This window comes from Varanus komodoensis, unplaced genomic scaffold, assembly GCF_004798865.1.
Source record: "Varanus komodoensis strain SLA01 unplaced genomic scaffold, ASM479886v1 scaffold32, whole genome shotgun sequence".
In the NCBI taxonomy this organism is placed as follows: Eukaryota; Metazoa; Chordata; class Lepidosauria; order Squamata; family Varanidae; genus Varanus; species Varanus komodoensis.
Window position 1 is genome coordinate 10,979,489 of NW_025335798.1, and position 15,690 is coordinate 10,995,178.

At 41.8% G+C, this 15,690-nt stretch overlaps 1 protein-coding gene across 1 annotated transcript in view; it reads right to left on the reverse strand.

Moving 5' to 3' along the window:
* Window positions 1-15,690, reverse strand: part of ADCY5 (adenylate cyclase 5) — a 276,967-nt gene that overhangs the window by 101,702 nt on the left and 159,575 nt on the right. Inside the window, exons 2-3 of the mRNA XM_044438027.1 lie at window positions 2,537-2,686; window positions 287-408 (exon numbers count right to left, since the gene is read on the reverse strand). Coding sequence (XP_044293962.1) covers window positions 287-408; window positions 2,537-2,686 — 272 coding nt within the window. The remainder of the gene's footprint in view (window positions 1-286; window positions 409-2,536; window positions 2,687-15,690) is intronic.

The following is a 15,690-nucleotide window of genomic DNA, read 5'->3' on the forward strand; positions in this document are numbered from 1 at the left end:
AGGCTAGCTTTTCTCTCTGCCCACCCCCTCTCCCAACCTTTGCAGAAATGGGCAGAAATTGATGTTTGCTGCCACTCTGGTTCCACAGTACCCTCTTTACCCTTGAAGAAAAGAAAGAATCCCTGAAACAGGTCTACTTACTCCCCATTTTGAGTTATGATAAAAGTATAAGGCAACCGGAAACTGATTCTGGGACATTCATTTGCTTTGTCTTGTTTTCAGTTTATTTTTAAAACTGCTACATATAGAACGATACTGCATCCTGCCTGTGTCCCTTTTCCCTTACCTGACATTGTCATGCTTCTGGATGTAAATTTTATGAAACATCATATCTTCTTTTTTGGCATTAATGTCAGCTTTCATCTCCATGGCAACATGGCGAGGAAGTACAGAGAGCAGGAGGCGCTCCTGTGGAATAAGACAGATGAGCCCATTAACACAGCTGCTCTATTTCACAATGCAAACACATAGTGCTTTGCATCCCAGGTCAGCAAAAGGAAGCCACTGGCCCTGGACTGGATGGGCAACACCAAGAACATTTCCCACAAAGCCAACCCCTATCAGGGCATCCAGGATCTCATTCCGCTCAATCATTCAGCGACAGCAGGTGACATCATAATGGAACAAACTTTTTTCTAGTTCCAGTGATCTGCCCTTCATAGCAGTGGACCTCTCCAAATGGCAGCAGCTTCCCAAGGCTGCTGTACTGCCAGGGTAGGAGAAACACCAAATGCATGCTGACTGCACATTGTTCCTTGCTACTCCATGATGTCACCACCAGAGCCACCAGACTTGAGGTCCATTCAATATACCTTCATCCATTTGTTATATGGCTGCAAGCCCAACTCCCAACAAGCCTGATGCCATGCACACATTAAGCGAAGACTCAGGGCATTCAGAATAGACAGCCAACAACAGAGGAATTGTGCTTGCTTGCTTTATTCTTGAAATAAAATGTGAACATGGAAAGCTGAGCCTTCCTCCTCTCCCACCAGTATGATGCATACATACCATCTCATTGCTGGAAGCCTATGTGCCTTCTCTCTTTGCACATTAACAGAAGCATGAAAGTAACCTGTGGCCCCATCATGCACTATAATTATCTGTGTGCATGATGTCTAGGAAGCCTACCTGGCAATAAGCACACAGCTGCATGCATGGCTCAGAAGTTAAGCCCTACCAATGGCCTTTCCCAGTATCTGTGTGAGGCCAGAAAGAACCCAAAATTTAAAGGTGGCATAATATTTCATTTTGTTCCAGACATTGAAGAGCACTAAAATATTTACTGTGCCTATTAGAGCCAGGAGTTTCAATCAGCGAGACATGTGGGCTGCAGTGGTCCCGGTCTCAGCAAAGATATTTATATACAGGCAAGTTTCCATAAGCCGATTCCAGTTCTGTCCTTATGCCAGACATGGGCAGGGAGTTGGATGCAAGAGACATGATACGCAGCATGTGAGTGCCGCCAGATGCTGCCTGACACAGTAATCTGACTGGCCCACTCCATGGAGCTTTGCCAGTTGCTTATGTCAGATCTGTGTCTGAATTAATTTCTTTCTACACAGGGAGACGGTTGTTTCATGGGAATTCCTAGATGCTTCTTAAAATCTGCTAAATAGCTCAGGGACGCTGTACTGTGAGCTGCACTCACAGAGGGATTTTGCTGATTAAAGTTAATAAATCGACGCACAAATCTGCCTCTGTGCAAAGTGGTGCTCTATGCTGGCCCACCAGTGGTGGAGCTAGGAAGCTCCCTTTGGGAAGCTGCTCAGAACTCCCAGTCTTCTGGGCTAGGATGTTTTCCAGATGAGATGGTGGCCACTTACCCAGGCAGCCTAACCATTTATCATAATCTGGTAGAAATTCTGAAGCTTCCAGTTCAAGTTTGGGTGTTGTTTGGGCAATGCTCAGCCTTGGGCCTGGAAGGGCATCATCACAGTCCTGGGAATGTTTTGCTTCTTTAATCCTGAGGGATTCACCACAAAGGGCATTAAAGGCGGAATGCTATCAAATTACTGCATCAGTCAGTTACTGGAGCATTCTGCATCCCTTCTTCCCTCTGTGCCCTCCTGCCCCTAGAGATTGGAGGCAGAGGTCCTTCTTCAGGAGCCCTCCTTGAAAAAGATTAGGAGGGTGGTTACCTGGAGGAGGGCCTCCTCTGTGGTGGCGCCCCGACTGTGGAACATGCTCCCCAGAGAGGTTCACCTGGCACCAACACTTTTTTCCTTTCGGCGCCAGGTGAAATCCCTTTTATTTTTCCACTATTTTAACTGTTAATTGTCTTAATTTGTGGTTTCATATTTATTATTGGATGCTGTGCTTCTTTTATCTCTTTATCCTATTTTATTGGTGTTCTCGGAAACTGTCTTGAGACATCAGTGTTGGGACAGTGTACAAAAATTTTAAATAAAATAAAATAAATAAAATCCCATCTGGCCACATGGAAAAGCTTGGAACAGTGTGTCCAAGGAATGGTCATGCAAACACAAATGGCGATCGCATCCTCGGCGGCGTCTCCACCAGAACCATCATTTACCTGCTGCTGGTTTTCCCTCTGAGAATGCAGGCGAGCCTGAATGCATTCCCTGGTCTCCTGGAATGCCTGTCTTTGGGACACCTCTGCTGGGTAGTGTGTGCACACCCCAACAATGTTCGTGCAGGTGAAGATGAGGATGTTGGACACCAGCTGCAGTGGAAGGGGAAGGGGAGAAAGACAGAAATGATTACTCTCTAGGAACCAGAATAAGAACAATACCAGGTTCAAAAGTCCATATTCTTACACTGGCCTGAGATAATATAAGTATGACTGCTATTGCTTTCTGCTTGAGGAAGATTATCTTCAACAACAGCAAGCATGACAATAATGCGCTACATGTTTAACTTTTCATAAAGGCACCCAATCACACATCTTGCTGTTCTGTCACTATCTCTGTCTGTGGTGTGATAGTCTTCTTGGATATTTTCATGCTGGTTTGGTTACCAGATATGAAGTTTTCCCCACACCATGTGTTTTTCCTGATGGTAAGGGCTACTACCATCTGAGCTCTCAGAAGCTTTACGGAAGTTTGTCAAGGAGCTAAAAAAATGCATAATCTACTCAGAGTCATTTATATAAAATTACACTACAGCAGACCCTATTATAGCAAATATCAGTTGATAGTATATATTAAGAGTAAGCAGTTGATGGCCCACTAGATGTTTTGGCCTACAAATCCCATGATGCCTTGCCACGGGCTATGTTGCCTAGGGTGGATGAATGTTGTAGGCCAAAACATCTAGATGGCCTACAACTGGTAGGTTAATCCAAATCTGAATAAGAATTAATTAATAATAATAAAGCCAACACCTACAAAAACTGGAATGGTGGGCAGGAGCACCAGGTCATTTCTGTTCACATTTCCACTGTGAACCCCACAGACACTCCTCAAATAGCTTTGGGAGATACTATGGAAATAATATCCATAATATTAGGAAATCCTCCCTTCCTTACCTTACCTAAAGGTTTTTAGTCAGAGTTCAGATAATTTAAAAGGTTTGGTAGGTTTAGAAGGAGCTGCTAGGTTCAGCAAAAGAAGTGATATGCAGGATGCATCACTGCTGCTTTTTGCTATGCAATTCCCTGGAAGATATGTTTTTCCAAGCCTCCATGTTTCTCATATCCAAAGCAGCTGACCTAAATAGCAGCTGCTGCTCCATAGCTGGGCCTGGGCCTGAATTCTCTGGGAGTCCCCTTGTCTTATTTCTCGGATGTCCAGAGAATTGTGAGGTCACCCTAGGTACCACATAGAGGAATTTCCTTTGCCAGCCGCTTCCAGGATTTTTTCTTTCCAAGTTGGACCACTGGATCTTGCCTAGCAGCTACCGTATTAACTCCCAAATCTAACTCCAAACTTTACATGCTGATAAACACAGAACAGCTCTACATATCATACAAAGGGAGGGGTGCCATTTTGAGAGCAAAAGGGGTATCCAGCTAAGGAGTGAGAAACCCACCCAGCCCTCTGCGGTTTAGCCCCCTGCAGACTCTCCTTCCATAGATGGTCCCTGAAGGGGCTGTTTGGTGTAGGGTAACCACATGTTCTAGTGTACAAAGAAGACAGTCCTGTATTTGGAGGAGTCTGCAGTGTGAAGGCCTGTCAAGTCCAAGTCCAGTTTTAAAACAAACCTCCCTAAAGAGGGGGAGCTGGGGTCTCATGGATAGCAGATGAGTCACAGATGCATGGGTTACCTGGCTGCAGTCTTCCCCTCTACAAGGAGACATTGCCTGTTTCTATTTAATCAGAGCAATTCTTATCAACTGGCAAGTCTCTGCCCTCTTACCCTCCTCTCTGGAGAGCAGTTCTTCCTTTTTGGCAATGAGGAAGTGGCTGCCTAAGTATTAATACTAGGAGTTACTCCAGCTGACCCAAAAGTGCTTGGGTACAGGGTTGTAGCAATGTGAGGTACAGGAAAATGCACAGATTCCTCTCTTCCTGCCTACAGGTCACTTCTGCTTTTGGATTCACACCGCTAACTCTATGTCTCTACAGGACTGTGGCAACCATGATAAAACCATGATTAATGGAACTCCAGCCCTCACATGCCTACTTTGGTCCTTACTCCTGCACTTCAAGATTTGCAGGAAATGATCGCAGAACTGTAGCACCAATGTCATGGGCTGGATTCTGCAAAGCCATCCGTAAATGGAACAGGGTAGGTTATTTCTGCCTGCAACCTGATGGCACCTCTCACAGTATTCCGGGGCGGGGGGGGGGGGGGGGGGGGGGGGGGGGGGGGGGGGGCTGATCCACTAAAATGTATGTCTGCAGGATGCAAAGGGTTACAGGAGATCCATGGGGTGAAAAAACACACCTTCTTTTCCCCATTTGTGAGAGTTAAGACCATCTCATTCTATGAATCATGGGTACCTGGACCAACTCTCTCTTTCTCTCTCTTTAACAAAACTATGGACCAAGTTTATCTGACTCTAGTACATGCCAAAATATCTCAGCCACACAGAATCTGGCAAATCCTATATTATGATATGTTACTGCTTAGAAACAAAGGGCTTGCATTTGAAATGTTCTAGGACAATATAGGGTCACTCTTCCTCACTCTGGATAGACTCTGAAGATCACATAGTATCTGCCAGTGTCCTGAAGGCAAGTGCCTCTGTTTAGAAAGTTTCATTTATTTTAAGTAGAGTCTCAGAACTATATTCAACTTATTGAATTGCACCTTGACATATACTTATAAATATACTCCTTACAAAACTATTATGCATTGGCACTTATGGGAACACTTTGCTGTTGGTCTGCTAACAATCAGATGTCTTTAACTGTTGTGTTGAAAACTGAACAGACATTTTGGGATGATGACCTGTGACAAGCTCAAAATCATATAAAGGTATGATGGTTGATTATAGTTATTAGTACTTTCCAATCTGCATATATGGCAAGAGAGATTAAAATAAGTTAGTGTTTCTTTCTCTCCCACTGCCTTATATTTCAAGATAGGCTCTAATTTTCATTTCAAACCAAAGGAATAGAAAGCTTTCATGCATAACAGCATAACATTATATCAAGGCCTATGTGTTTAGGAATTTATATCAGCCTTCCCACAAATTCGGAACTGAAGCTGGCTTGCAAATATCATTAGAATAATATAAAACAGTCAAACATGTACAATTGCCATATTTGTTCTCAATTCTACAAAAATGTAACACCAAATGAGGTAAATACCAAATGAGGGTTTCTGTAGCTCTTTAACAAGGAAAGGACCCTTTGTGGAGAATAAAGGCTTCTCTATGGGAGATGCGTAACTTGCTGCTTCACTGAGGCGTCTTCTTTCATTTTCTTTGCCGGAGTTGGAGTGTGCCCTTTACACATGGTTTTTTTTCCTGCAGCTTTTCTTTCCCTGCCTTCCTATGTGTTCTGTTATACAACCACATGGTGTACCACAATCCAGCAATTCTGTGGTATAGTGTCGTGGCTGAAATATACAGGCTTGCTTTGGTGTGATAGCTAAAAAATAGCTGATTATCCTCCTTCTAGCAAGCAGCATGAAAATAACTGCAAAGGGCAGGCAAGGCTTGGAGGAGGATTGCATTGTGTAAAGCCCCTGCAATCTAACATAAGTGAAGAATCGTGAGCACACAATAAATCAGTTTAGCAGCAGCAAGCAGAGAGCAGAAGATGATAATGGAATGTGATGCAGACTGATCTGCCCCTTCTACAAGTGTAACAGATGGTGGTGCACCTTCCTGGATACACCTTTAAAGCACCAATTTTTAAAAACTGAGAATGTGGTAATTGCTGCAGCATGATATCCATTTACTTCACACTTAGCTCAGTGCCACATCCTCCTTTATCTGTCAGTTTCACACACTGTTAACTTATGACCTGGTGTTCACCTGTTGGGGCCACCAGGGACCAAGTCTGCAATATTTCACAGCACTGGCAAACTGTCTCATCAATGCAGCAGTTAATTATAAAGAATTCTTCAAGGCTTAAAGCATCACAGAAAAACAGTTGTCCATGTCCCCAGTGCCTTTTGCACACCACTAAGGTCAGTGACTTTGCAAATCACTCTGCCATAATATTAGGAAAGTCAACACTCACCGACTTTGAATTAGGCATTCCTGAAACAGTGCCTACCATGAGTCTAGAGATGAGCTCTTATAAATGAGATTTTTCCCTGATCCCCACCCTTCCTGACAAAACAAGTGCTCATCCTTATAAAGGGATGAAATTCAACCAGAAAGCAGAAGCTGAGTTTCCACAGGAAATGAAATGGATTTCTCTCAGATCTAGCATACCTTCCACTTAACATATTGGTCCAGACTGCTCATGAAGGTAATACAAGAACTGCACAAGGACTAGGAAAGACAGGACGTAAAAGCACCAAAAGATGCCAAACAATACAAGCACTTTCCTCCAAGGGCAGGATCACCTGTTACTCAAAAAATAACTGCACTGTACCAATCAATTACTGCAAAATGGGATCCCAAGCACAGCCCCACCTGGGATCTACCTGGCTCATCCATTCCAGCCTCCTGCTCAGTGCAATGATTCTGCCCTTTCACACTTGCTGCCCCTTGTGCATCTAACTACTTCCCAGAATGGCACAGTGAAAACACCTCCTCGCTGCCTTTCCTTCCTGCCAATCCCACCTCAAAATTTACTTTTTGTTTATGAGTTTCTAGATGATGTTGTAATCCTCCAGTCCCACTTTCATTTTTTAAACTTTCCTGGTTTTTTTAACAGTAGAAAAAGTGGAATATTATTTCTGTAAATTAAACCAAACATATTTTTCTACTTGTTCTGCTATAGTTGATGCTGTCCTATAGGTTGGGTGGCAGAAAAAACAGCAAAAGAAAGCTCTTTGGGTAAAGCTCGGATCTCAATTCTGTAATAAACTAAATGCAGGTACAGCAGATTAACAGCTAAGCATTTGTTGTATGGTTGCTATTCCTACTCATGGCTGTTTCTATGTTCTTTAGGCAGTATCAGGACCCTCTACTTCTGTTCTTAAACAAGGTTTATGGAGATATTTCTCAAGGCAAGAAAATGAAATATTATTCATAAAAGCAAAAGAAAAACTCTTTGCCACTTGTGCAATTGTGCTATTCTACAATGTCAGAGTGCCACTCAGAAGTTATGTAGCAAGCAAGCAGGAAAAGACACACTGTCCCTGTAGCCTTCATATCCCAGTTTGGTGACAAAACTGAAAGTAGATTTAGCTGATTAACAGGCAGAAATAGACTCTAGGACACAAAAGCAGAGACAAAACACAATGTGTTTGTCAGTAAGTTGCACAATGTAAGCCTTCTCTGCCTGCCCCATTTCAAGGACTTCAAAAATTTCATAGCACAGCCCAAGTGTTATGCAGTCCCTTCCCTCTATTTTTACAAGCCCTGCCTAAATTCTAGCCCAGAGGTTCCGAACTTGGGTGTCCTCACTGCCAGGATGTGCAAGATGGCATTTCAGGAGGTGTGACAAAGAGGAAGGCCATGTCATGATTTGCCAATGTTGGCAAATTACCTTTTTTTTGCCAAAAATTACCCCAATAATAAAATTATTATAGTTTTGTTTGCATTTAGATTCCGTTCTCTTTTTTCAATCAAGACATAATCTAGGAGTTGTCTGAATCCACAGCCAGACTTTTGTATCAGAATCAGCAAGAAAGTTCTGCATTTTGACAAAATTGTGAATGAGAAGCAGGAACAAACAAACAAAGAAATAAAAATCAAATTTTATGTTCACAATTGGGATTAATTTTACTGTTTACAATTTTTTCTAATTGCTCTATTTATATTTGAATTTTATGCACTGACTTAAAAGCTTATTTTTTAGTTCAATTTGTTCACCCGTTTTGTGGTTCAATTTATGGTTCAAAATTGGAAATTTGACTTCTTCATGTTCGAATATATTACTTTTGCAGTGGGTGTGAACATAAATCAAACATTTTTTAGGGGTGCAGGACATAGAAAAGGTTAGGAACCACTGTTATAGTCAGCAACATATTCATTGAAAAATAGAAGCAAATCTCATGGCATATTAAGTACTGATGGACGTCTTGTGTTTTTTGCCCCAGAGGGGAAAGAAGGCTTTGGAAAGTGGACTTCGTTATACAAAAGAGTTCCCAATGAAAAAGTTTACAGGCAAGTCCACTTAAAAATGCTTGAAGCACTGCTCTAGAATAGGAACGGGCGAGTCAGGTGGAGTCTAAACTCATCTGTGCTTTCCAAATATCACCCCACACAGAATATAGCACACCCATTTTCCCAGAATGATACATCAGTTCTGCTCAGCTTAGACCCATACACATACATAACCCTTTGATTAAAGCATGTTTGTGCACATTTTTCAAAACTACACATTACTTTCAAGTACATTTTTCAAATGTACACTGATTTTGACCATTTTGCTTTTTTACTTTATTAATTGCATGACAAGCTCAGAAATGGACAGGAATCGACCACAAACTGCATTTAGTTCCAGGAGATGCCAAATGGACAAGTTTCTCATTAAAAGGGAGGTGAAATTACTTTCTCATCCATCTCTACCCTTGACCCAAGTACCCTAACTAAGCCTAAGTACATGAGATTGAAATAATATATTATTTCCCTGCTTACTCCTACTTCCATTTTCCTTTTGTCTCCCTTTTGTTTAAGGATCTGTAAGATCTGTCCTCTCAATAATAACAACAGCAGCAACAACCTTTGACATGGTCATCCCACCCCCCACCCCCCATTGCAGCTGCCAGGCAGTGCCCAAAAGAACAGTCACATCCAGTACTTTATTTAAAGAAGTTGATATGCACAAGCACTTAACTCAGGTTCAAACCAGGCTTAAGTTCATCATTTGGACATATACAAAAGCCACATATTAACCAAAAGCTTTCCACCATTTCTGCTTATGGAAAGTTATTTGTCATGATCTGATTCCTCTGATGCAGCTGCGTGACCCCTCCTCTTTTCAGATGATTGTTTTGATTTTAGAATAAAGTCCACATGATTGCTTTCATGCCAGGCAATGGATGCATATGGGGTTTTCATGACTGGGTTGTGTCTGTTTGAACACTGTGCTTATAGAAACACTAGCAAAGTACAGAACCATTATTTCCATGTTTGGTTTTCACTTTCTTTCTGTTGCCCAACCTATCAGGATCATTTAATTTCTAACACTTCTATAGCACTCAATAGCCAAAGTTCTGTGGGTGGCTTACAGAGATTAAAAACTGTACCAATTCAATATTCTAAATAATATAAAAACATTTACATAGAAATATATAAACTGGAAGCCCCCCCCAACACACACACAGCTAAACAATCATAATAAATCAAGGACCTGAATTAAAAACCTTATCATAGGATGCCAACTGCCTGGGAGAAGAGGAATGTCCCAACCTGCCACCAAAAAGGTAACAAAGTGGGTACATGGCAGGTCCTACTGGAAATATCATTCCGTAATTTGAGGGCAGCCACTAAGACAGCCTTCTCCCATGCAAGATGATATCTCACCCTGTCTTGCCAACTTTACTGATGCTCAGTCTCCATTCACTTTCTCTGGTACGGAAACAAAATCCTAATTCTACATACCCGCCTCTATCCATGAATCACTCAGAGGGGCCTCACACAAAGAAACAGGCTGTGCAATGGACCTGTATCGTACATGCGTGGATTAGGTGTACATCCTAACATGTGCGCATTAGGTATGGACATCTTCAGGGCAAAGTCTGCATATGCATGGTGGAAAACTGATTTTGAAGTGTTCCAGCTCCTTTGTTTGCTTATTTACAGTATTTTATTCCATTCTACATCCAAACAGATTCCAAATTGGTGAATAGTATAAGGTTAAAACAAATAAAAGAATAAAAGCAATACATTTAAAACATTTAAAAAGTAAGCAACTATAAGACAATGGCTGGTCTGCAGCAAAAGGCTTCCTGAAATAACACTGTCTTCAGCAGGCACCAAACCAGCCCAGTCTTGGTGGCTGCCTGACCTTCCAAGGCAGAGAATTCCATAGAAATGGGGCTGCCACACAGAAGGATCTTCTCCTGGTAGACTCCAGTCAGGCCATGGCTCCTTGTGGAACTACCAGGAGAAGGTTCACCAATGACTTCAGTGACCAGGCAGATTGGTAAGGAAGAAGGTGCTGCGTCAGGTATCCTGGTCCAAAGTTGTTCAGGACTTTGTACACCAGTGCCAGAACCTTATTCCTTCCTTCCTTCCTTCCTTCCTTCCTTCCTTCCTTCCTTCCTTCCTTCATTACATGTTTATACCATCTCATAGCTCATAGGCTGTCTGGGTGGTTTACAATTTAAACTAATAAATACAATAAAGTTTATATTACAAGAGAATATAACCACAAACAGACAACAACAATGCAGCTATACCAACTTAACCTCTTAGTACAGCAGCAAATAATAAAACCCAAAAACTAAAACAACTAAATTGTGACTCAACAATTAAAATGACTGGAGAATAAAAGGGTTTTCACATGGTGCCAAAAGTATAACAAAGTTGGCTCCAGACATCCCCCTCTGGGGAGCATGTTTTAGAGGCAGGGCGCCACTCCAGAAAAGGCCCTTTCCCTAATTGTTACCTCCTCGTTTCTTTAGGATGGGATTCCCTAAGAAGAACCTAGGCCAGACAATCTTAAAGAATGGGTAGGGAAAAGGCATTCCTGCAGTAGCCTAACCCCAAGCTGTTTAGGGCTTGAAATGTTATGACAAGCACTTTGAAATGGGCCCCAGACTTCAACCGGCAGCCAATGCAACTGATGTAAGACTGGCATGACATGATCCCAAGGGTAGTCCCCGTCAGCAAACATGCTGCCCTATTCTGAATGAGTTGAAGTTTCCAAACCATTTTATTTATTTATTTAAGATAAAATACCTATACATAAAAGTATAACATAAATTAACAACCCACTCTGGCTGCAATTAAAATATGGTAATAAAATTCAATATTAAAACTTGTTAAAATATTGATGTAATAAAAAGGTCTTAACCTGGCGCTGAAAAACATATAATGATGGCACCAGGCTGACCACTCTGGGGAGCGCATTCCATAGATGGGGCACCACCGCAGAGAAGGCCCTCGTCCGGGTACTCTGTCTCCCAATATCTTTCACAGAGGGTTCCCGAAGGAGGGCTTCTGCTGCCGATCTCAAAGGCAGTCCCATGTAGAGCATGTCACATTAGTCCAAATGAGAAGTTATCAGAGCATGAATAACCATGGTCAGGTTCTGCCTCTGCAGGTAGTAATAATGTAGCTGGTAAATCAGTCTAATCTGATAAAAGGTGCTCCTAGCCACCCAGTCCACCTATGACTCCAGTGACAGATCTGGATCTAGGAGTGCCTCAAAACGATGGACCTTAACTTTTAGAGGAAGTGTGACTCCATCCAGAACGTACTCAAGGCAGAATTCCTCACATAATGAGTAGACAGCAGGGCTGAGGAGCTGCACAACCTGGCGGAAGCTGGTGGCGTGAAGCACCACAGTCCCTTTCCAGAACAGGATGCTACATTTTCTGCCTTACATTACACAGATGAGCTCTGTAGGGATTCAGATCAAATTTCATGCAGATTTTACCCTGCAAAGTCTGTGTTTTCCTCCAAAGGATACATACAGTAATATTTTAATACTTGGACACTGCAAGACATTTATTCAAAAAACACAAAAAGAAAACAGAAAAATGAACAGTTCTTTCCTTGTATGACGGATAATTTATTAATTTTGTTACAAATCCTAAGCTTCCCCTAAGCACAGATACATGATCCTCCTCCGTTATATTTTCACAACAACTCTTGTGTGATATATCAGGCTGAGAAATAGATTTGACCAACATGAATCAGTGAGCTGTGTGGCTGAGTGGGGATTTGAAACTGAATCTCTCTCTGGCCCTAAGCGGATGCTCTTAGTTTATGCTGCTACGTTTATTCTCTGGTTGACGTTTGTGGTGAACAAAGCAAAGTATTTGCTTTGGTGGTGGATGGGTGAAGCTTCAAAGGACACATTTCTTCTCATTGGCTTTAATTTTATTGAAAGCAATTCTCTTCACTTCAAACTATTTTCTTCCCTTCTGTGTCATGCTGTCAATTTAAAGCCTGAAAGGACTGCATGGTAGCCCTACATTGTAAGGAAAAGCCTGGTACAGCCACCACAAACAGAGTGAAACACCAGCTTGTGTCAATATGTGGCTCCACTCTGTTACATTTATATTTGATTATTCAAACACCAGCTGATGTTCCACCAGCAATTACTGGCAGAAAATTTATTTAAAAGGGATGCTGTCAACACAGCCTCTGCTATTTCTCGCCCTGCAGGTTACTAAACTGGAGGAATTGGGGCTGGAGCAAGGGGATTGTAGTCTGTTGACATCAGATCAATATTTTGCTTCAGCACTGCAGACAAGGGCTTCATTCACTGAGTATTCCCCAGTTTGCACAGCAGGAAATAAATGGTGCATGCTGGGAAGAATGACAAAAATCTCTCTCATCAGCTAGATAGCAGGACTTGGTGATGCTAATCGTAATGGTGGATTTGGACAACTGGTTGTCAGAAGCTGAATGGACAAAGTCAGCATGGGAAATCCATTGTTTGGAGAACATTTCTACCTTCTTCCACTTTTATAAGGTTTAAATGCATTTCCAGAAGCTACAGATGGCTTCTTCCACATATGGACACAGGCACCATGAGGAATATTTTCTTGAATCCTGCTGTTCTATGCTGAGGTACTAAAAATGTACTAATGAAAGCCAGTGTGGTGTAGTGATTAAGAGCACAGATCTGAGATTCAGGTGATGAGGTTTCTTGTCCCCACTCAGCCATGGAGCCAACTGGGTGACTTTGGGCCAGTCACAGACTCTCAGCCCAACCTACCTCACAGTGTTGTTATTCTGGGGTTAAGATGAGAGCAGGAAGAGGAGAATAATGTTAGCTGCTTTGAGGTCTTTAAAAGGGAAAAAGCTGGATATGAATCTTTGAAAATTGCTTTCTGCTTTGTGGAATGACTTTATCTTATAATAAGATACCTTCAACAATGTGGGCCAAAGGCTATCAACTTTGAATGTCTATAGAAAAATAATTTTAAAAACTTTTTAAACTGAATCTTCTAGAATTCAAGAGTTTAGGAGCTAATGTACTATGAGTAGCCAGAAGGATATATAGTTTATGGTGTGAGTCCAATATATGTGGCATATGTTCCTTCCAATATCTTAGTTCAGTGATGGCAAACCTTTTAGAGACCGAGTGCCCAAACTGCAACCCAAAACCCACTTATTTATCACAAAGTGCCAACACTACAATAAAACCTGAAAACTGAGGTTTTAGTTTAGAAAAAACAATTCACAGCCAGTCCAAGCCAATATATATCCTTGGCAGCACACTGACCAGCCATGCGAAAGCTGGGACGAATCGTGGCTAATGAGTTGCGGCTTGTGACGTCATCGCCTGGCTCCACTATTCCTTTCTGAACATGTGCGTGGCCCCTATGTGCACTGTTATCTGATGCTCAGCTGCTGGGGTGACGTGGCTCGCATGCTGAGAGAGCTCTGCGTGCCCGCTGTGGCACACGTGCCACAGGTTCACCAGCACTGCCTTAGTTTGTCAAGTCTTCCGGAAAAGGAAGGAAACTTATATCTTGAAGTGTTTTTTGTTTGTCTGTTTGTTTAGCAATCCATCCCATTTCCTTTTGCTCTACTCCATTTTATACAGTGTAGCGCACTATCCAAGATTAGCCTCGATAGAAGAGGAAACTGTTTTCTTATCAGTGCAAAGGATAACATTGTTATGGAGACATACAGCAGTGTAGCTGACATCTTTGAAAGGGCTCCAGGGTTTCCTTTCTTTTGCCTCTTGTACTTTTAATACGTTTCTCTGGAAGACTATTTCTGCTTTCCGTATCTCCCTGATAACAGCTCTCCATACTGCTGATTTCCAAACTATCCACTAGTGGGGCATTTTAACATGCTTGCACTTGGCTGAACTCTCCTGGGATCAACAACCTTGCTGATGTCCAATAAAACAGGCAGTTCTTCTCCCCATAACTTCTGGCATTTAGCAAATGGTTTCTGAAGAGATATAATGCCTACATACATACCAAACCAGGAAGCCTGGCTATCACTTGAAAGTCATGCAGAAGACACGAAACACAGAGGATAACTAAACAAAGCAGGTAAATAAAGCAAAACCCATTGCAATGTGACTCAGGTTTCTTGCAGATCTAGAATTTGTCAGCCCTCTATAGTGACTGCTGTTGTTCCTGAAGTCATTATATAGTGATAATACAAAGAAGCTAATTATGAATATGCCTCAAAGCACTTTACTTCCAGAGAGCCAAATGTGCAGAAACTATTCAAAATAATCATCTTAGATGACATTGCAACAAAGATTCATACAAATTGCTTTGCAATAGTTAGTGGTTTGTACAAATCTCATGTCCTTGAGGATTTTCATTAGCTGGCTGCTTGGTGCAATTATGGACTCTGCATGCTCTCTTTTTCAGCATGGGGGAACAGCTGTATACCTCTGAGTGATACTTTCACTGACTCATGCACTATAGACAAGCTAAAAGCTGCTCAGTTATAACCAGCCTTTCTAATGAATAAACAGCAAGAATTAGGGTCTTTTCTATGTCAGGAAAAAAATTCAATATAGTTACAATTATAGAAAATCATTGAATAGATAATGCTTTCCCTACTCACCTGGTTTCCTACAAATTGCTCTGTCATTTTTAAAACTATGTTTTACATTGGTATGACAGAAATGGATATAATATAGGCAAAATAGCAGATAAAGGGTTGGACCCATTCTAAGATAGCGGCATTTACTTCCAGCTAAGGTATAAGTAAGTAATGACTAAGCCTTATTTCATCGAAAACTAAATGTGACTAGTTTTGTCTGGTTCCAACCCCGAGAACACTTCTCATTACAGAATATTTGGACTGATACATCACACTCTCCTGGTGGTGTACATAATACCAACACATGTGAAGTTGCATTATGAATCATAGGTTCAAATCCACCCATTGTCACCATCACCCTCCTCCTCTTTTTAAGTGCCTTAACCTTTTCCGGGCATTGTACAAAGATTAAAAAACAAGACAGTCCTTGACCACATTCTGATAGAAAAGGAAAAAGGAATGGGGAAGCAAGAGAAAGATAAGCAAAGCCAGGTATCTAGTGCAACACAGGCTAC